The 21,766-nt window shown below is 34.3% G+C and overlaps 1 protein-coding gene across 4 annotated transcripts; it reads right to left on the bottom strand.

Annotated features, from left to right (window-relative positions):
- Positions 1–4,768: 4,768 nt before the first annotated feature.
- On the bottom strand, positions 4,769–11,133 carry LOC104896133 (D-aminoacyl-tRNA deacylase). 4 transcript variants are annotated; one of them, XM_019250258.3, is made up of 10 exons: positions 10,865–11,132; positions 10,570–10,750; positions 9,371–9,513; positions 9,158–9,221; positions 8,510–8,562; positions 8,112–8,167; positions 7,539–7,613; positions 6,329–6,514; positions 5,342–5,402; positions 4,769–5,217 (listed from the first exon to the last, which is right to left on the bottom strand). In XM_019250258.3, exons 1-9 carry the CDS (start codon positions 10,964–10,966, stop codon positions 5,366–5,368), a joined length of 897 nt encoding a protein of 298 aa, XP_019105803.2. In that variant the 5' UTR covers positions 10,967–11,132; the 3' UTR covers positions 4,769–5,217; positions 5,342–5,365. The 4 variants fall into 4 exon arrangements, with proteins under 4 accessions (XP_019105803.2, XP_019105802.2, XP_010681136.2 ...); XM_019250257.3 differs by having other exon boundaries at positions 5,370–5,402; XM_010682834.4 differs by lacking the exon at positions 5,342–5,402 and having other exon boundaries at positions 10,865–11,127.
- Positions 11,134–21,766: the final 10,633 nt, after the last annotated feature.

Here is a 21,766-nt window from a genome sequence, read left to right as displayed (position 1 = left end):
TGACGGAATGAGTACCATACGGGGTATAAATACCTTATTCCACGTTGCTACCTAAAATGACCACAATTTCGAATGATATATTGTATCATACTTTATTCCCCATTTCATCTGGTGGAATGAGTATCATACAGGGTTTCCCCACTCTACTTTTTTCCTAAATACCTTATTCGCTTGCTACTTGAAATGATCACAATTTCGATGATATATTGTATCATACCTTATTTCCCATTCCATCTGACGGAATGAGTATAATACAGGGTTTCTCAATTTACTTTTCACCTCCCAAAGACTACCTCAAGTGACTTCAATGGTCCACAATTAACCCTTATTCATTAATTTCTTCCTAAAACCAATTTTCGAATATATTAAGCGAACTAAAGTTTTAATATTCATTAAGACTAATTTAGAAAATGTAAACAAATATAAATACGCACTACTTGTATAATATATGTGTGTTTTATAGGTTCTTTATAAGATGTACATTTCAATATTATCTTCTACATCAAAGAAAAAAAAACCAAAACAAAGTTAAATAAATTAACAACTTTTCCAATTCAATAACTTTATTTGATCTTTTCAAAATAGTTTCACTCTATTATAAACCAATTAAACTTGAATACTTATAAATCCCCTTTTTTTTTACATATAAGCTTGACAATTAACTCATCTTGTTGATTCACCTTCTAAATTAGTGTCGCAATGCTCATTAGATATCTCTCTTTCCAGTCTAATATCGTCCACACGATTTATGGTTTAAAAATTGTAACATTACTTTTATATAAAATTATAAGATAATTATTTTACTTGTAGTTCCCTAAAATGCATGACTACAATTTTGATGATAGATTTTATCTTACATCATTCCCCATTTCATCTGACTGAATGATGAGTATTATACAATATTAATTATATAAGAAAATCATGGCGCTGCTTAACTTTAATGATGAATAAGTGAGAAATATCTATTTTAGCAAGGAAACTATATTTAATCATGCATATAAGAAATAATTATTGATATCCTATAATGTCAACTACTTCATGATTCACTCATACTTTCATATATAATTTGAGTTTAGGATGTTAAATTTATGAACAGTTATATTAGTTTTTTTTTTTGCAAGAATAATTAGTTAAAGAATATTGGATTATATTGAAGAAAAATAATTACTATTCTTAGTTTCTTAATACACGCAACATATTTCTTTTTGGGATATTTCATAAAACTTGCAAAATAATTCGCAAACTATTATAAAAATTAAAGAAAGCTTTATTTTATAATTTAAGCACATGTGTCATGTTTTCACTCTCTCTCCTACTTTTTATTTTATAATTTTTATAGAATGGGCCAAATTCAAAGTGTGTGAATTTTCTTTAAAAATGATATTAGTATCAAGCGTAAGTTCATAAGTGTATGTACTTATATCGTTTGTTTCATTTGAATGTAAGAATGTGGGAAAATATTTGAGTGACCCTAGTCCCTAAGCCTAAGGTTGTCAACCTTCTTAGTCGCAATAATAGAATAATATATTAATATATATCCAATAAATTGGAGAGAGAATTGCCATAGATTAATGTTTTAATGTACTCTTGACCTTAACTTTTTAGTAGTGAGAAGAATATCCATTTTTATCTTTAAACAACTTATCTTGTCTGACATTTTCTTAATTCTCCCTTAAGTTGTCTGAAAAACACTTAATTATTATATCTAAATTTGTTTAATCTTATCTAAATTTTCCAAACTTATATTATCATAGTTATGTCAAAATTAGTTAAAGTAGACAGATGCTTATATATTGGTTTTTATTTTTTTTACCTAATTCAATTTCTTGAACATATATATAGATGAACTCTTATTTTACCTCTCTCACTTTAACTTTGTTTTTTTTAAAAAAAAATACTTTTAGTATGTATTGGTCATGGATATGATTTTTTTATGATTATCATATATTAGCTTACCTAAACCACTTTGGGACTAAAAATTGAATATTTGAGTTGTTATTGTTTTTGTTATATGTAATCTCTAGTCATAATCATGGTGTGTTATATTTTTTTCAACAAAATCATCTTTTTATTTCTTGTTTGGTAATAAAATAAACTTGCATTACTATTATTATTACATTTGCATATTTTCTTGAAGGGGCTAGCATCTCATGATAATGGTGTGGTATTCATTACCAAAAGTGAATAATATTAAAAAAAAACTTATTAGACCAATGTACCCATTGGCTTGAAATTAGGTAATTTTTAAATTAATTATATTATATAAGTTTGATAGGTGTGATGAAAAACTTAAAGTTGTTATACCAACGCACCCATTGGCTTGTACTTAGTATTTGTTTTATATTTGAAATTTCATATTTTGACTTTTTGAGTATCTTGTATTAGTGAAAAACTTAAAGTTGTTATATCAATTCATCTTTTTCATTGTATATTTTCTCTCTCCTCTAAATTGGTATTTAGCTTGAAAATAATTCCATAACTGGTTTTTGTGAAAATAATAAGAATGACCGCTAAGATAATATATGATTTTCGTTTTAAAAAAAAAGATAATATTTGATTTGTTTCCTTAATTGATAATTGGTTGATTGATTCCTTTAGTTATTGTAGTTGATATTATTTCCTTCATTGTTACACAATAGGAGGAATTAATTGATTATTGTTAAAATTATTTTTAGCAATGCCACGTGGCATAAGCAAGCATTAGGTCGAAAAGTTGAGGGTGAAGGAGAATAGAGGAAGGTTGAGGTCTTGCCACGTAGGACAATTTTTTCTTGCTTTAATATTATATATGATGATGATGATTATTGAACTAATTAGAAGTTTTATGAACTTTAAGGTCCCTCCTCTTCCCTTGATACTCACTATTTTGAAGTTATCAACATGAAACTCATCTAAACTTATTAACCTAAATCTAAATTAAACTTATAAAGTATCTTTATTAATTTACCATTTTCTTTTGCACAAAGTTTTAGGAGAAATAATATTGTGGGACATAGAAAGAAAGTGAAACTATTATTTTATATTGAAGTAAAATGTATGTGTGATGGAAAGTTAGTGGTCCCATTCCAAAAGTAAAAACAAAATAAATGGGTAAACTAATAAGAGATATCCCAAAAAGGAATACGGATAAACTAATAAAGACCGAAGTGAGTATGAGCTTAATTACCCTAATTTAAACTTGTAGTAAATGTTCTAGATCAAAAAAAAAAAAACTTGTAGTAAATGTTAATTAAACCTAGTAGCTCTTATTAGCCCTGAACTTGAATTATCTAAAATTATTACCAGATCATAACTAACCTGAATTTATTAATTAGGGTGAGCAAAACAAATTCTTATTAGAACTTATTAAGGCCCCGTTTTTTTTGCACCGACATAAATTGAATTGGACTTACTGAATTGAACTGTGAGAAAGATGAATATAGAGAGTGTGAATCGAACTGAACTAAGTTGAATTGCGAGAAACTGAACTGAACTGAAGTGAAATAAGTCCAAGAGAACAAGGCCTAAATATTAGGATTTTCCTACGTAGTACTCCCGTGTTTACGAAATTATACATTGTACCTGCCCTTTTTGAACTCTCCACATGGTACCCCTACACTTTCCAAGAGTCACACAATAATATACCCTTATCTCTATTACATAAGGCAATGGGGGTAGGACACAAAAAAATCGAAAAAGAAAAAAAGAATTAGAAATTGGGAGATAACTAACTCGTTCATATTGACAAAAAAAAAAGGAGGGAAAAAAGTATCACATATAAACTGAACATCAGTTTTTTGTTTCAAAATGCAAATACAATTATCTTAATTTAATTATCGATATGTTTTCGCACGCATTACGTGTATATAAGGCTAGTTAACATAAAATCCTAATCCAAACCTCATTTAACTTCAATTTCTTAGGTCATATCACATACCTTAGTCAACTAAGGGCGCATTCTTTTTACCTTAAAAAACCCTGAACTTATTTAAACTTATCTTATCTGAATTGAATTGAACTTATTAGAACTATTTGGACGACCTGATTGGAACTGATTAGGCCTGATTGAACTTGATTGAAACTTATTGATCATTGGTTATTTGGACCTGATTGAAACTTATTGGACATCATAAAACTTATTAAACCTGATAAGACTTATTGAAACTTATAACTTAGTTGAACTAATTGGACCTGAAACATTTTTTTAAGGTGAAAAAACACACCCAAAATTCCTACTTTATGCTCACAGGGTAAGAAAGTCCCAAAAACTAATGTTTGATATCTTGTATAAAGGTATTTTGTTAGATAGCTTAGGAATACAGCGTGAAAAATCAAAATAGTCAGGTACACATACAACATAGGATTTCGTAAAACACAAGTGCATTAAATAGAAAAACCCTATATATTATTGGAATTTACACCTTGCTCAGCTTAATAAATATTCCTTTCATCTAATTTAGTAATCGAAGTCTTTGATCGTCAGAATGGTATCATCAAATTTCCATATGTTATGCAGCAACAACTATAGTACTTAATGTAGTTGTTCTTAAAATGCACTCCCTCCTTTCCTTTTCAATGGTTACACTTTGAGTTTCGACACTATTTACAAATTTATGTTTGACTATCATTTGTGATTAATGGTTAAGGAAAAATATAATCATGTGGAGTCTTCTTCTATTAGTCTCCATGAATACTTTTAGGCCCCATTCTTTTAGATAGAAATAATCTTAACTATATTGAACCAAACTAAACTAAACTAAACTGCAGGAAAAAAAAAACTGAATCGAAATGAACTGAAATGGACTAAAAATAAGTCCAAAAGGACAGGGCCTTAGAATATCAATTTTTCATAAGTTTTGCAAATACAAATTTAGAGATACTAAAGTTCAAACATTTACATTGACAAGCGTGAAAAAGTAAAGTGGAACTATTAAAAAGAAACAGAAGGAGCGGGAATGTATGATATTCACCTCCATTCCCAACAAAGTAAATGCGGGAGAAACATATACACCATAATTTCTTACAGCATTCATGGAGCACATCTACCATGTACAAGTAAAAGCATCGTACCATGCTTCAACAGTAAAGATGATGCATTATTGGTTGTACTGCCCACAAGCCTGCAAGTATGAGGCCGGTTGACCACCTTATTATTTGAAGTCATTTGGTTTGCCAATTTTTATATGCTGCTCCTCAAGAAATGCGGTGATAGCCTTCTTTTGCCAACCCTTAAAACTCCTGCATTCAATAAGCAGCCAAACGTAGTTTAATTTTGATGTATACTAACAAGTTTTTAACATTTGCAGATCTAAACATATCTCTAGTTGCAACATTAATGCCTATGCCAAACTCAAATAATCACCAGGAAAGAGGAAACCGTCAAGCTTTACCAATTTCCATGGTGCAAATGCGGAATAACAATCCTGTTGTCAGTAGGAAAGAGCCTAAAATTAGCTTTTATTGGAATTATTACATAAACAATATTAGTGAAATATTTCAATATCTTATTTTACTAAATTCGACTCTTGTGTGTTCCTCTATCATCAAAAAATCCAAATTTCTACCAATTTCCAGGCTTCAAATGTCGACCGACAATCTTTTCACAGGAAACTCTAAATTGTAACAAAATTCTTATTATCACATGGTGAGATGCAACACATGTGAATATTACTCCGAATTGCCTATAAAAAGCAGCACCTACATGCAACATTGATCCCTCGCAATACGAGAGGTTGAGATATAGCAAAGAGGATACTTCTGGAATAGCAAGCAAAGAGGATACTTCTGGAATAGCCATAAATGAGTTTTTGACAAAAGTTGAACTGTCCAGAAATCCCAAAATCAAAGTGTCTCATAGTTTTCATCACCCATTAAATTAGGGAATATAATGTTCTTATTCAATCTACACCAAGTGATATTCATCCAATGATGCAACACAAAAAGGGTATGTTCCCATATTGTCCATATATATACAAGACATACATGGATTGCAGCCGTCTTGTACACAAAACTCATTTAGCAGTTTCTCCAACTAGAGCACCTTCTCAATAATGGCCCTTGTTCCTAAGCCTACATATGAGCTACATACTCTAAGGTGAGTCTCTGAGAAAGATCAGTTTGATGGTCATTTTCTATTTATAATCTCCTGAACACTCCAATAGCCCAACGGCCATGCCAAAAAATTATGGTTCTTTTTGTTTTTGGTAAACATACTTAATGATCTGATCATCAGCTTCTCAGATCATTGGACTTGCATCATCATAGACACAATAAATATTGCACTTCAATTAAATCAGCAAGGATTTTGTTATGACCCATAATAGGACTAAAGCGAGGGATAGAAACTCACTTGTGATCAAGATGAGCCAGAACTTCCCCTCCAGGAAAAGCTGTTTTAGTAGCCTCAAATGCAGCTCTGATAGCATCCTTCCAAGTACCACCAATATCTTTAGCATCTTCTACTTTTGACTGGCCTGGGTCATCCATTGGCAAGGAATATCCTGAGAGCAGATGGCCCACCCACACATTTTCTTTCCTGTTAAAAGTTACTTGCAGTTAGACCCTATTCACTTCAACTGAATTTTACTGGAATGAATATGTTTTTACTGATTGGAAGTTGGAACTTATTTTTATTGAACTGAGATTAATTTTACTAATTAAAACTGATTTTTGCTGATTCTCTATTCTTTTATCTACAAAATTTACTGATTTTTTTACTGAGCTGAACTTAATTTTACTGAAGAGAACTTATTTAAAGGTGGGATAGAACAAGGCCTTATCCAGAAGCACAAGAGGCTGTAGCTCAGGCCATCAGAGGCACCTTGCCATGAGTCACAACACATAACATTTCATACATTTGAATACAAAAAGACGCAGGTCGCATCATATACATGATAGACGGATATAGACAGTTCTTTGAGCAGATGCACAGTTATTTTTTTTTGGTCGTCGATATTCAAAAAGCCAAAAGGACAATATCTCACTAGTTAAGACTCAAGAAACATCACCTGAGCTAATGTAGCTCCTTCCAGGTATAGCTAGCTAGCTTTGTAGGTCAGACTCATTCTAAGTTGAATTCGTGCTTTCATGCCTGATTGGAGCTCAATGGCTCAGCTGGAGAAGGAGGATCGAGAGGCTTATACTTGACTCATGAAGTTTGTTTTGTGAGGGGGGATGGTAAGGAATCCTCACTTCCAAAGAGTTCCTAGTGGAGTTCAATCACTAGGCCAAGCCTTGCTTGGTTGAATGATTCCATGAACTTGAAATCACAAGGCCAAACCTCTACCACCAGGCCAAGCCTTGCTTGGTTTCGTGATGCAGTAGATGACAGATGTCATACCACCATGGCATAAGGCCATGTTACATGGTATACAGTTTTACTTTCACAAAGTAGGGGGGTAAATCTGGTATTAGATTGATACATTTCGGTAAAGATCATTCTCCATTTCATGCGAGATCAACCAAGGTTCCATATGCATTCTATTAAGCAACTTAACATAGACTGCATAATGATTAACACTAAGATATAACAGGGTAAATGACTATATAAAGTAACTTACATAATTATGTCCATATGACGAGGTACATAATGACCACCTCCTACCCCAAGTAGAACTTTCTTTTCGGCAGAATTCCTGGTTGAATATGATCAGGCATTAGATGAAGCTTCAAAGTTAAGAAGCACGAAGTCATGTTTGTACTCCACAACAGGACAAAGTCTTAAGCCCTTAAGCAAACAAAGAAGAAAAAAACAACAATCTAAAGATGCTTCTTTTTACTTCTTTCAAATTGAAGTGACTGTGCAAGGGGAAACTTAAATAAGAAACGCCAAAGTAACAAGACGAAAATATAGCATAAGAGTCCATTATTTTGGAAGCCTTCACGTAGCCAGACATATGTAGCCTGTAGAAACAGAACATTTCACCTTTACATGAAAATCTTACGCAACATACTTATCTGATATATAAGATCATCTACATGCACAGAAGAGGGACATCATGCTCATAGTCCTGATGAGTGATAAGATAGATGAGACAAAAACAGGTTGCATGTGAACTGATCATTGAGATCTACGAATGAAACAAAGACAGCTAGTCCAAGATGCCAACTGCTAAAACACAGATGAACCGTACCTGTCCCATTCACCAACAGCAGCAGCTCCTCCAAGTCCAAGCCCTTCCCAAACCAACTACAAATAACTTGTATTTGTTAGAACACTGAGTAACATAGTGATTAGTCATTTCACTATGTACAAGAACACTACATATTAATATTTGTAGAATTATATATTAGAGTATCTCAAGTCTGATGCAATGTACACAAGTGAAAATGTTCTCCAATTGTTTCTATTTCTTTGTAAGTGGAAAGCAATAAGCCTTCAAAAACAGAAGACAATACATCTCGCCTCCGCTTACTTCCTTGGACAAGGGCTGCAATAAGCCCTTAAATTCAAGAAAATATATTTCACCTCAGCTAGAGAGAAATCGAACAAAGTTGTGCAGTATCAAGATGAGCTGAGAAGTAACTCAACTAGAGCCATAGCTTGAGCAGCATCTTCTCTCTTCCAGTACTCCAAAGTGCTGCCTACACTACCAAAAGCAAGCAGATAAGAAGCAGCCAACAGCTAAATTTGATTATATTTTTAGAAAATTAAGGATTATAATATGGGTATTGTGCACATGCCTTTTATCTATTTTTTCACAGTTTTAAGTATATTTGACACCATGCCTGTTTCTATAAACGAAGATGTATCAAATCCCCATCTACTTACATTTGGAAATTCAGGTAATTATGACCTACTCGATCATTAAATACTAATTAACTAACACCAACAGTAAGTTGATAGCATAGAGAGCTTAGGAAAGTATGCAAAAATGCACTAAAAAAAAGCCTTAAGCAAGTCTTCTCTGCATAATGCTTATGTCTTAACTCTGGAGTCCGTTCAAATCCTTGATATGAGTCCAATACGCATATCCCAACCAACTTGAATCTTGAACAACCCTATACATCATGACTACACGAGTGTACCTCCACCCCTCAAATCTCCTAAATAACTTAACTACCTCATAATGTTACATTATTTCCTATTGAAAGTACAACTATCGCCTCAATAAGTTCAGTCCAATATTCTTACTTTTATAAGGTTAGAAGTCAAGAATATAATTGGGATGAAACTCACCGATTTCGAGAAACATAGTAGGCTTACTTGTCACAGGCCCATGATGAGTAGCCTCCATAGTAATCTACATCAAAGGAATGGACACATGAATCAAATAAGGAACTATTTATGTAGCCATCAATTAAAAGAGAAAATGGATGCTCTGTCCCTAGCGAAATATGTGACATCAATGCAACAATTAAACAATTAAAAACCTGTATGCAGGATACTTGCCTCATATTCAGGAATAAGATTCTGTGATTCAGCAATTTTCTTTAAGAGTCGAATCCAAGGTCCCATTCTAGGATCAGGAGGTGCAGCCCATCCTGGCTTCCCACCTTGTGGTGGCACATCCCCTTCTTTCAAATGTGGAACTCCTATTCACCAATTTCCCAGAAAAAAACCCTGATTACCACCAATCACCCTCACATACAAAGTACAATCAAAGTGTATCCAAACTCACACACCAAACATTCAAGGCAATGAAGCCAAACATATGCCAAAAGAAACTTAAAAGAAGGCACACACACAGCTTTAAAATTGAAGGCACTAGCACTCCATTATCCAAATTCCCCCAAAAGTTCACGTTGTCGTCAACAATCACATGATCAAAAGGGTAGACATAGCCATTCACAAAAGATTCCATTTTTCTTATCTTTTAGTCATACACAAAGGGTATAGTCATAGGCAAAAGTCGCGTTTTGGAAACCTCAAGGAATCTTCCTCATGGCAGAACATCATAATAAACACCCGTTTCCCGTTGCCATGTACATTTCAAATATGTTTCCGTGCAAAATATCCTATCCTTCTAAGCTATCACAGATAAACTAACAGTAGACAACAGATCACCACATACCAACAATCAATCTACTAACATCACCTGCTCTTAAGAGTGTTAAACATACTCCTTCCGATGGTTATAATGATCAAGATCAATCTAGCAAGAAGCTCCCCAAAGTGATTACAACTGATTCCTAACAGAAGCCATGTCATCAACACATGTAATATAGTACTCCCTCTGTCCCATAATTTAGTGCTTGTTACTCATTTTTCACGAGAATAAAGTTAAGTGGACATGAAATGATAAACAATCTAGCATTCGTGCTTAGCTCATATTTTATTCATTCATTCAAACATTATAAACTCTCATTGTAATTTTTTCTCTCTCAAAGATTCATACTATGAAAGCTTTAGTTTTAGCTCCTGAGTTCCATGAGTTTTTGAGCAATGAGGAAATAAAATCTCCTGTGTTCTTCTACCTCCTTTTAATCTTTATCCTCAATCCACTGGATTTGTAACGAAGAGTTTTTAGAAACTGTCACATAACATAATATGCTAAATCCTTAAAAACACAAAATCAAAGTTTTTCTTAAAAAAGGAATGATAGAAGATCATATAACAAAGACATAAAAAGGGAGACGAAAAAGAAATACCAATAGGGTGGATGGTGAGAGCAGGGCGGTTAGTGACAGCAGTATGTTTACTCAAAAAAATGACATTATCGACGCTTTCCTCTATTAATTCCTCCCAACGAGTGTCGAGATTGTCTTCTTTCACTATACTTTCATCATGCTGCAACATTCTCACTTCTCCATTCCTATAACTTCTCACTCCCTACTCAACCCATTACCCACATCAAAACAACTTAAAAGCAAAACGTTGCATATTTTCAAACATCAAAAATCAAATAACCCAGAAATTTAAAGGAAGAGGAGAGAGAAAATGTACCTCGAAGGAAGGGCCCGGAGACCAACCGGGCATAGCAAGAAGCACAGAAGCTGGGCCTATTGATGCCGGATCAATCGTCGTCGATACCACCAGTGTCACCATTTTATTTCTCTCTCCTCTCTTCTGCTGAGGTTTTTCTTGGAATTTGAGAAATCGAATCAAAATTGTGGGTTTTATTTTAATGACTGAGAAGTTGAAATGTTTACGCTTGTTTTCTGGAAAATGGCTCCTTGTTTTAGACGAGGGTGGCTGACTACAATAAGAATTTCAAATTGAATATGATCTCCTTAAAATAATCGTACTTTTGAAAATTCTGATACTAATCCTAATATTTTCTTAATTAGACGAGTTGTTGCCCCGCGCGCCTAAGCGCGCGACGCCCCAAAATAGTGAAATTGTGATATCCGTAGTCGGTTGGTTTAAGCTAGACCATTGTCCATTTGCACACAAATTGAAACAAAGTGTAAATATATGCTTGTTGTGTTAGAAATTGCCCAATGTCTTAACATCATTTTTAAAATCGTTAATAGTGAGATTGATGACTTTTGTCTAGGACGTCGTAGACAAGATATTAATAAATTTAAAGACAAAGAAGGCAAACATAGAAGTTGTTGAGGATGAGTTTGAAAATCAAGCATCTACATAAATATTTTAAACTCTAGGAATGTTTTTGATATTTTCTTCTTCCTACATTAGATCGTCCAGTTGTTTGATCTTGCAAAAATCGCACTTACATTTAGTAATTATATACAAGCTTGCATGTTAATTCAAAAGCTACACATTTATTTATATAGTTCCCAAAAAGACAAAAGAACATGCAATTCTGCGGTTGGCGAGCATATGTGATGTTAAAATTAAGGAAAAATTTACAAGAGATAGCTCAACTATAACCCATTTTCTTTTATAAGTCTCAACAATGAATTATTCCTTACAGGTCTCAAGTTTACTATCTTGTGATTTTCATATGACCTGAGTTACTTATAACCGATTTAGAAGGTAAGATTTTTAAATATTTACCATCTTCGAACACTTTCAGCAAGTGACAAAGACCTATAAAATGGGGCTTATATTTAAAAATCTTACCTTTTAAACCATTTATAAGTAATTCAGGACTTATAAAAATCACAAAATGCTTTGGGACCTACAGGGAATAATCCATAGTTGGGGCCTATAAAAGAAAATGGATAATAGTTGGGCCCCCTCTTGTGAATTTCTCCTGAAATTAATGATCCCACATTCTTGCTTGTTGAATAGTTGTTGTGGGTAGGCGCCAAGCTACAAGAAGGCAAAAACAATTTTAAAGAAGCAATGGTGAGGAAGTAAAAGAACTTGAAGTGCTTATGAGTAAGCAAAATTGTAATTTAACTTTTGTAGAACTTGGTTGTAACTAAGCATGTCGGAGTCATGTAATGCAGGTTATGTTCTAAATTTCTAATTGTGACCGAGGAAGTGATGATTAATTATGCACGTTAATCTATTGGAAATAAACATGGAACTTAAAGTAATTTTATGTGGAAGACAATTTCTAATTTGACGATTCTAATTATGGAACTATTTTTTGCCGATTTGATTTCTGTTTATACAAGAGATGAATCCTCATAATCCAATCTCATCAAAGGTGTAGGATAGCAGGCATTCACTGCCTAACTTGTGCTTTCCTGCTTCTTCCTTTTAACAGATTTAGTCAACTGCAGCACCCTATTTCTGTAAATTTATGCAGCAGTTGTGATTTGGATCAAGAACCTTGTTGTCATTAGTTCATGGAGGATGCTGGTAAAGATCTAGCAATAGGATACAAATAGACAAGGAATTAGATCAATGGAGCATTTAAATCAAGTATGAGCACGTATGCTGCTCAAGTTGGATTGTCATAGAGCCTGAGATAGCGTTTCTTCGGGCATTCTCGAATGGGTCCTCTCTCAAATGAATCTTCCACAACAATGGCTTTCATGGATTATGTCTTGTGTATCTTCGGCTTCGGCATCGATTCTCATTAACGGCTCCCCTTCTTCTCCCTTCAAGCTTCATAGAGGATTGAGGCAAGGGTACCCCTCTCTCCTTTCCTCTTTACTCTCATTGTTGAGTCAGAGCCTAATAATTTAAAAAGCAACCGATTTGCATCTATGGAAAGGGGTTGAAAGTTGTAGAAATGGGATGAAAATCTCTCATTTGCAATACGCGGATGCCACTCTCATATTTTGCCCCCTAAAATTGAGTATCTCCAAAATCTAAAAAAAGCCCTCATCATATTTCAACTTGCTTTCGAGTTTGCAAGTAAATTTCCATAAAAGCTCTTTAATTGGAATAAAGGTGGATGATTCTTGGTTCAAGAATGCGGCTAATTCGCTCCTATGTAAGATCGGCTCTCTACCATTCACTTACTTGGGTTTGCCGATTGGTGGCTCCCCGTCTCGGTTAAAATTTTAGGAACCTATCATTTCAAAGATGGAGAAAAGACTTGCCACATGGAAGGGAAGGATGCTCTCGATTGGTAAAAGGTTAACTTTGATCAAGGCATCTCTCTCTAGTTTGCCTACGTACTTTATGTCCCTTTTCTCCATGCCAAAAGGTATCATTGCAAAGATGGTGAAACTTCAAAGGGAGTTCTTGTGGAGCGGTGAAATAGAAAAAAAGCCCTTTCGTTGGTGTCTTGGAGTATGGTCTCGCTCCCAACATCTCTCGGGGGTCTTGGTATGTTGGCAACCGGTTGTATCGAAACCTTGCTCTCCTATGCAATTGGATCTGGAAACTTTTTGGACCCTTCCCCTTTATGGCACACAATAGTTCATGAAAAATACAACCTCCTTGCATCTCTGAATATTTGTGAACTCTCCACCCCTCCTTCGGGTGGTCCTTGGCGAAATATATGTGCATCTCTCATGAGTCACCCTGTCGCTTATAATCTACTTGTGAATGATATTTGGAAAAATGATGAAATGGTTCCTCTTCCCTCTTTTGGCATGATATTTTGCTCGGCTCCATTCCTCTCAAAATCAGATCCCCAAGACTTTTCTCAATCACCTCTTCTACTCTCGCCTCCGTCGCCTCTTATGGCTTTTGGGATGGTTATAGGTGGGTATGGAGTTTTTCATGGTGTAAAGACCTCCGCCCGCGTAATCTTATTGAAAAATCCTTGCTTGACAATCTCCTTCAGCAAGTCTCCCTCTCAATGGGTTCAAAAGATAGCATGATTTGGGTCCATCATAAGGTTAGGAAGTTCAGCTCCAAATCTCTTACTTTGGAACTTGATAATGTTTCTTTGCCTCCTAATCATTGTGCAATTAAAGGAATCTGAAAAAAGGTGGTCCCCCACCACATTGAAGTCTTCATGTGGACAACGCTCCTTGGTAAAATAAACACCCGCCATAAGCTTGCATCAATGGGGATTATTCTGACATCCGAGGATCGATGTACTTTTTGTAATCAATATCCAGAATCTTGTGGTCACCTTCTCCTTCATCGTTCCTTCTCGATCCAGTTATGGGATTGATGGCTATCCCTTTCGAATCTCTCTTGGGTATTCCCCTCGAGCATTTGTCACTCATTTGAGCAATGGAAATCTGGCTCGAAGTCCCCTTTCTATTACAAAAATTTGCTCGTTATGTTCTTCATCATAATGTGGACTCTATGGAAGGAAAGAAACTCTCGTCTGTTTAATGGTCCTCATGATAATCTGAAATCCCTCCAAGATCTCTCTCTCCTTAAATATATTGCAAGATCTCGCAAAATAAAAATTGGCTCCCCAAAATAGTATAATTGTGATATTTGTAGTTTGTTATCATTTAGTAAAATGTTTGTTTAGCGCGTATTCCAAAAAGGCGATACATACAGAATGTGTATTAAGTGCATTAGGCAAATCAATGAATAAGGATTTGCAAACACGGTTTATTTTCTAATAACTTTCATTTGCAAAGGAAAATACATAAATAAGTTTATTTCAAGTGCAATTCTAATAGTTAAGTTAACATTTTTGATTCAAAACTTGTTGGTAACTTGGAGCTTTTACACGTGCCCTTGGAGTGTTTTTAAAGAGAACCTACAATATATTCCCGCAAGATATAGAGTATGCTCCATTGTAGCACCCTGATTCTGGAATTTGATGCTAACAGTGGGTACTTGTACATAGAAACAAGGATGTGAGCATGATATTTTAACCGCGTGCCTATGCGCGCGACGCCCGAAAATAGCGTACTTGTGATATTTGAATTACGTTGGTTTCAATTAGTAAGATGATTGTAAAGTAATTATTCAAAATCAGTTGGTACTTGATGTTTTGAGTGCATGGGGTAAAGCACAAAAGCAAGGTGTACATCCACTATTAATTGGCGGTTGTTTGAAGTGCAATTAAAGATTAAATGTAACAATTATAGAGAGTTCTCTAAACCAAAACTTATTGCTTAATTGTAATTATTTAACATGTCTCTAAAGTGCTTTTGAAATGGAGCTTTAACCTACTCGCACAAAATGGATATAAGCTTCCATTACATGACCCTATTTCTGACATCGAGGGGAAAAAAAAAACAAAAGTATCACTCATAAGTTGAGTATATAGTAAAATTTGAGCGAACCTATATAATTAGACAATAATGAAATAGAAAGTATTTATATAGTACGACTTCATCGCACCTAAGATGCAGCATGTCCATCAAGACTCGTATCAAATAGCGTTTATGCCTCAAGGGAGATAAAAAAAACGGAAGTATCACTCTAATCACAAGGCGTACATGTTTAGCAAGAATTTAGATAATTGAAAAATATAATAACATTCACTACTTAATTTTGAAATAACTACCTTTCATATTTTGTTGAAATAAGTTTTATAAACAAAAGGTTAGATCTAACATCTATCTAACAACACATCGTTCTCATTTGAATTTCATGCAAATTATATGAACTTTCCATACAAGTGCAAGTAAAAAAAGACCAAACTAATTGTGTATTTACTCAAAGTAGTAGCAAGGTGAATAACACTGTTGTAGCTACCAACCGAATATTTCCGCCATCGTTCTAACTAACAGATGGATGACAAAGGAAAGCAACTGAATCTTATGAAATATGATGATCTGCGCTCGACCTGCTTTTGCTTTGATCTGCTGCCATCTTCTTACTATACCTTCAATTTGTTCTTTATAGCGGGCTATTTTCGATACAATACCTACAATCTTCATTAAAGCAATCTTCACATCTAAAGATGGAGGAAACCTTATAGTATATATAAATAGACATAATTATAGTTGATAGGAATTTGTATATTATCATACTTGTAGTCTAAAAAAGGGTAGAGTTGCCATTCATAATCTCAAAAAGAGAAAAAGAACCAACACCTTATATGTCTACGTTTTATTAATACACATGCATATGAAAATCCAAAAAAATCTTAGCTTTTTGTTGAATAGTAATTTTCCAAACTATTACTAATAGCAACTTTGAACTAATTATGATAATCTACCGAAGGTACATAATCACCATCCAAAAAATTCAGCTACGCTTCTTCACAACAATTTCAAAATGTAGTTTATCACCACCTCGCAAAATTACAAGAAATGTGCATAATTGTCAGCGGAAACATGGAATACTAGCTATAAAGAATTTTAAATACATATAGTCCCAGCTAACATGACTTGCCCACCAAGCCAATATAACCACAATCATAAGCTTAAAAAATCAGACATTTTCAACATACTAACCACATCCAATCCATCCTCAATTCACAATCCACCCATTTTATTCATCCACTTCAAAAACAGTTCTTGGAGCTTTGCATTTCATTCAAACATATTTTCATAATCCAAGAATGGATCAAAGGATCTGAATATTGAAATTGATCTTGCAGGTTGTACTTGTAAAGTCGGAGAACTTATGCTAGAATAAAACTAAATCACTGATCACCACTCTGTACTACTATTTACTTTATTTTAACTTTATTTTATTTCTGACAACAAATACTAACATTGAAGCTACAAGTCCATAATAATAGATCCAAAATCCACACTTATGAGATTCCTATAATAGATTTCAGCAATATAAGCAGTAGAACTATTAAATTGAGTGAAATTTATGCAATTATACAACAGGACTATTAACACGTCATAGAACCCAACCATAACAAGCAAACTTGTAAGGTAAAGATTCATCACCATCAAGAGAGTCTTTATTAGTATTAATTTTATTTCAATTTTGACAATAAACATACTAACATCCAAGAATCCACAATAACAGATCCACTAACCACAGAGATTAGATTCCTAAAATATAATTTAGTTTAATATAAGTGGCAGGACTATTGTCTGCAATTATACAGGACTATTAACATATCGTAGGTGTAATAGCCCTGTTTTTAAGAGCGTTTATTTAAACGTTAAACATATTCATTAAGTTAATTATGTTTCGAAAATTATTATTTTATTTGAGTTGAGAAGTATGAATTTTATTGTGGTATTTGTAATATATTTATTGTTGTAATTTTATGAAAATATTATTATTAAAATTATTTTGGGTCTTATTGGCGACTAAATTGTACGGTATTTGGTCAAATATGAAGTCAAAGTCGATTTTCCCTTTAATTCTTTTCCCCTTTGTCGGTTTGTTTATGTGGAGCAAAACCTCAACTCTTCCTTCTAATTATCCCCGTGACTCTCGAAGGAACCACCGAAACCCCAAATCAGATTTTCTCTCTCCTCCCCGTGAACCCTTCGTTTCTCTCACGCTCGCCTGCGTTGCGCCTCGCCGGCGTTCTCCGAGGCTGCCGGAGATCCGCACCACTCTCTTCTCCTCTATTTCGTTGTTGTTACAGTTGTCCGTGGGTGTCGTCTTACGTCGCTGCTCTTCGTGCGTCGCACCAAGACGCCGACTTTGCCGGAGCTTTCCTCGTCGGCTCGCGTTGCTGCTGGTGTCGTTGTTGTTCGGTTTCCGTCGTCACCTCCCCTGCCTGTTTTCTCTCCCCTGCTCGAGTGTGTTGCTGCAGGTGTCGTGGCTCGACGCCACTTTTCTCTCTCCTCTGTCGCTCGTCGGTTTCCGCCGTTGTGCAGAAGCTTCGAAACCCCTGTAGCCTTATGTGTTCGTGGCTTGGGCTGTGTTCTTCGCTGCTCTTGTGAGCAGAGGTACTATACCTCCTTTATGCTCTGTTTTTCTTATCTTGTTATGTCCTTTTGAAATTTAGATGCAAATTAGGAATTGATTTATGGAATATTGATTATGAAATGGGATTACTAGTTGTGTCATATTGATGCTGTTGAATTATCACTGTTTGTGAATTCATATATTAAAATTGGATTGCGTTTATGTTGGATGATTTCATAAATAGACTATCATTGAATTGTTGTAAATAATTAGTGGTACATGCATATTGGATATGCTCATATACTTTATTGATAAATTAGGTTGATTTAGTGTTAGTTTTATGAAAGATTAGTACATATAAGTTTTCAAACTAGTTTAGTAAGATGTGTTAGTTTAGCATGATTAATGGAAGTTATACTCTAGCTATGTTGGGTAGTAAGGAAATCTAAATGAATTATGTGTTCGATTAGAGGTAGTTATTTGAATAAGTAGAAGAGTTCATAGTAAGAGGAATCAGAAATGATTATTGGTATTACTTGATATTGTTAGTGAAACCATGATTGAGTTATGGACTTGAAGAGTTATTTAAAAAGCGATAATTATTCTTAGAAGGTTAGTAGTATAGAATTGGTTATGTTAGTGTTACTGTCTCCTAATCAAGGAGTTGTAGTTTGATTCGTGAAGCATTCATATTTGAGAAAGTCGATCGAGTTAGTTTTATATAATTAAACTAGATGAGAAATACTTGTTATTAGTTAATGGTTAAAGAATTGGAATGTTGTGAGCTATTAAGAGTTAATCTATATTTCTTGGTCCTAATGTTAATAGAAAGTGGTTAATCCTTGAATAATATTCATGTTATCAATCTGAATAGTTGTTCGAGTTCATTGTTAATTATGTTATTGGTTTGTTTATGCGATACATGAAAGTTGTTTCTACGTTATTGGAAGTTCACTGAATTGTGGAAGGTGGTATACCTGATTTATAGTTAGAATTCTAATTGTAGTTACTCTTTTGTCAAAGTATATACTATATTCATAAGTGGATTGAGTAGTTTGTGATAAGTGTTCTATGTATACTAGAATGATGTTTTAGAATTGGTTGGGTGTAATTCTATAAATAAAAGATTAGTCATATGAAAATCTGACTAGAGTTATCTTTGATACTATGGGGAAGAATAGTTTGAGTAGACTGTTTAAATGGGTCAACCTAATTAATAACCTCACATGAAGTCAAAGAAAGGATTAACTAATACTATAATAATATGAAGAGTATGAAAGTTAGATTACTTAACTATGGAGTAGATCGGTGAAGATGTGTTTGATAAAGTATTTTAGTTGGATAGCTATAAATAGAATAATATAATAAAGTGATGTGGATTGATTAGAATTGAGAGGACTAAGTTGGTTTATAAGATTACTTAAGTGCAAGTTTGTACATTACTTTAAAGTAGTCTGAATTACACAATGAATGACTTCTAATTAGAAGAGAGGTTGACTCGCTATACTAAGTAAGAATATGATCCACTAATGGTTGTTATTGGAATCAAACTTACGAGAACACATGACCCATAATTGATTAGGTCTAATTGACCTTTGTTTCATGAATCTCGAGTTGTGGAATCTACGCTAACTCTCCTTAGTTAATTCTAAGAGAGAGACTTATTGTAATTGTTGATGGTGTTTGATAACGGTTATTATCATTATTGAGATGAGTCTACATAGATAGGTGAAGTGGAAAAGAATATGAACTATCTATATGCAAAAGTATGTGATGTGTGAAGTGGATGATAGTAACTCTCGCTAGTTAATTCTAGCTGAAAGACCTATTGTCACTATGGTAGGGTATTTTACAGAATATGAGGTTACTTGTGTGGTAAGTATGTTTTGTAATAATTGAGTTGAATCGAAATGCATAACTATATTGGCCTCCAAATACTTAAGTGATTATAACTCTCTAAGAGAAAGCCTTGCTTGTTGTTCAATGATTGTCAAAGATTACTATAACTATGGAATAGTTCTAAGAATGGCGATTGAGTTATGAACGATAATTGAAAGGAATCTAAAAGGGGAAAGTAGCCTCGTCTGAGTCGACGGATGAGGTGACATGAACAGTGCCCCATGGACTGTGAACCTTGGGGGCCCCACAGGGAAACTTACCCATTGCTCTGTGGGGCGATAATCGGGCGATATATCAGGTAATGTGAAACCTGTGGATGGCTGATGAAATCAGCGGAAAATGTACTCCGGACTAGTCGCGGTTATTGGCCAAAAGTAAAGCGAATGGTTGGGTGACGACCCCCACTGTCGGAGTGTAAGCTTTGTCTCCTCCGCCGCGTTCTCTTTCCCCATGGTTAAAAGGAATGTTATCTCAGAGTATGAAAGTTATATCGATAATGGGTTCCCGATAAGAAATCGTATCGTGGTAAGTTGTTTCGATATTGGATTTCCGATAAGGAATCATATCAGGTAAGTAGTGAATGTTTATTCATTATATGAATATGAATATCGATATTGGTTTCCTGATAAGGAGGCATATCATGGTAAGTGATATTAACGTCAGATTCCTGATAAGGATTCATATCTTGTTATGTGGATTCCTAATAAGGAATCGTATCTTGTTATTGAATTCCCGATAAGGAACCTGATAGGGAAAGTTATTATGTTATTGATGTCCTGATAAGAAGTAATGTAGTAAAATATAAGAAAGTGGTTCATAGAGTATGAAAGCATAAGTTTGGATTTCTGATAAGAAATCAATTAAAGGAAGTAAAGTATATTGCTTATATCAAAGTTAGTAACCCAGATTCCTCATAAAGGATCGTGATATGTTGAAAGGTTAACTAATCAGTTTCTATATAAGATATATCAGTTAACAATCAGATAAAGATGTATAAGTATGTTGTCAACATGAGTTGATGTGATGCATGTTATGACAATGTGATTATGTTGACTGCTGAGTCGTTTTCAAGTAAAAGCCACTAAAGCATGTGTTACTCTTGTTTATGGGTTAGTACTCAGCTTTGCTGATGTGTGTACGTTGTTTGTCATTTCTGTGGCCTGTCACTTTTGGGTGGCAGTATCTTATATGTTTCAGGTTGAAGCCGTGAGTTATTCTTTTGCAAGCTGAAGCGGATAAGAGATGGTGCAGTATTATATTTGTTATTGAAGTGAGGACGCTCCACTTGTAATAGTTAATCGTTTATTTTCTATAATTTATTCTTCATTTAAGAATCGTTAGCTAGTGCTCTTGATTCTCTGTTGGTTGTTGCTCCGCGAAAGCGTTGAGGTTGTTGAGCTTTGGGATTTGGAAATATCTTATAAATTGAAATTGTAACAGGTTCATATTATTTTTCGCTTTAGCGTTGTTCTACTTTCAAAGGGAACTCTGTCGAATTTTCTGTAGAAATTTATGGGAATAAAGTCTGAGAATCAGAGTGTAGTTGCAATAGTTAATTAATTTGAATAGAGTTGGGAATTGAGTTCCACACTCTCCGATGTAGTTCGGTGAGTGTGATGGTAATAGTTCGGGTTATCTCGACTAGAGTCTCTTTCGCTGTGCTTAATCCTTTGTAAGCTAGCCGGGAAAATTCGGGTTGTTACAGTAGGACACAATCTAACAATTAAACATGTAAGGTGAAAAGTCTTCATCATCATCATCAAGAGAGTCATACGAGCTGCCAATGTTTTTTTGAGTATCCCTCATCCGAAAATAGTTGTACCCAATTCTCTTTAAGATCACTGTCTAGTTGCATGTACTTTTTGCAAAAAGGACCATTTGAGAAAGAAAGAAGTGATTTTTGTCCTATAGGTTATACGAAATAAAAGTTGAAAGTAGGTAGAC

This window comes from Beta vulgaris, chromosome 6 (genome assembly GCF_026745355.1).
Source record: "Beta vulgaris subsp. vulgaris cultivar EL10 chromosome 6, EL10.2, whole genome shotgun sequence".
In the NCBI taxonomy this organism is placed as follows: domain Eukaryota; kingdom Viridiplantae; phylum Streptophyta; class Magnoliopsida; order Caryophyllales; family Amaranthaceae; genus Beta; species Beta vulgaris.
This window is presented reverse-complemented; position numbering and strand designations above follow the sequence as displayed.

Excerpts from the sequence above, each read along its gene's own strand:
- LOC104896133 (XM_019250257.3), bottom strand. The coding sequence starts at position 10,966 with ATGGTGACACTGGTGGTATCGACGACGATTGATCCGGCATCAATAGGC. Across the intron at positions 9,514-10,569 it reads TCTCACCATCCACCCTATTG|GAGTTCCACATTTGAAAGAA; the intron begins GTATTTCTTTTT and ends ATTGGTGAATAG. Across the intron at positions 5,403-6,328 it reads CTGGCTCATCTTGATCACAA|GATTGTTATTCCGCATTTGC; the intron begins GTGAGTTTCTAT and ends TACTGACAACAG.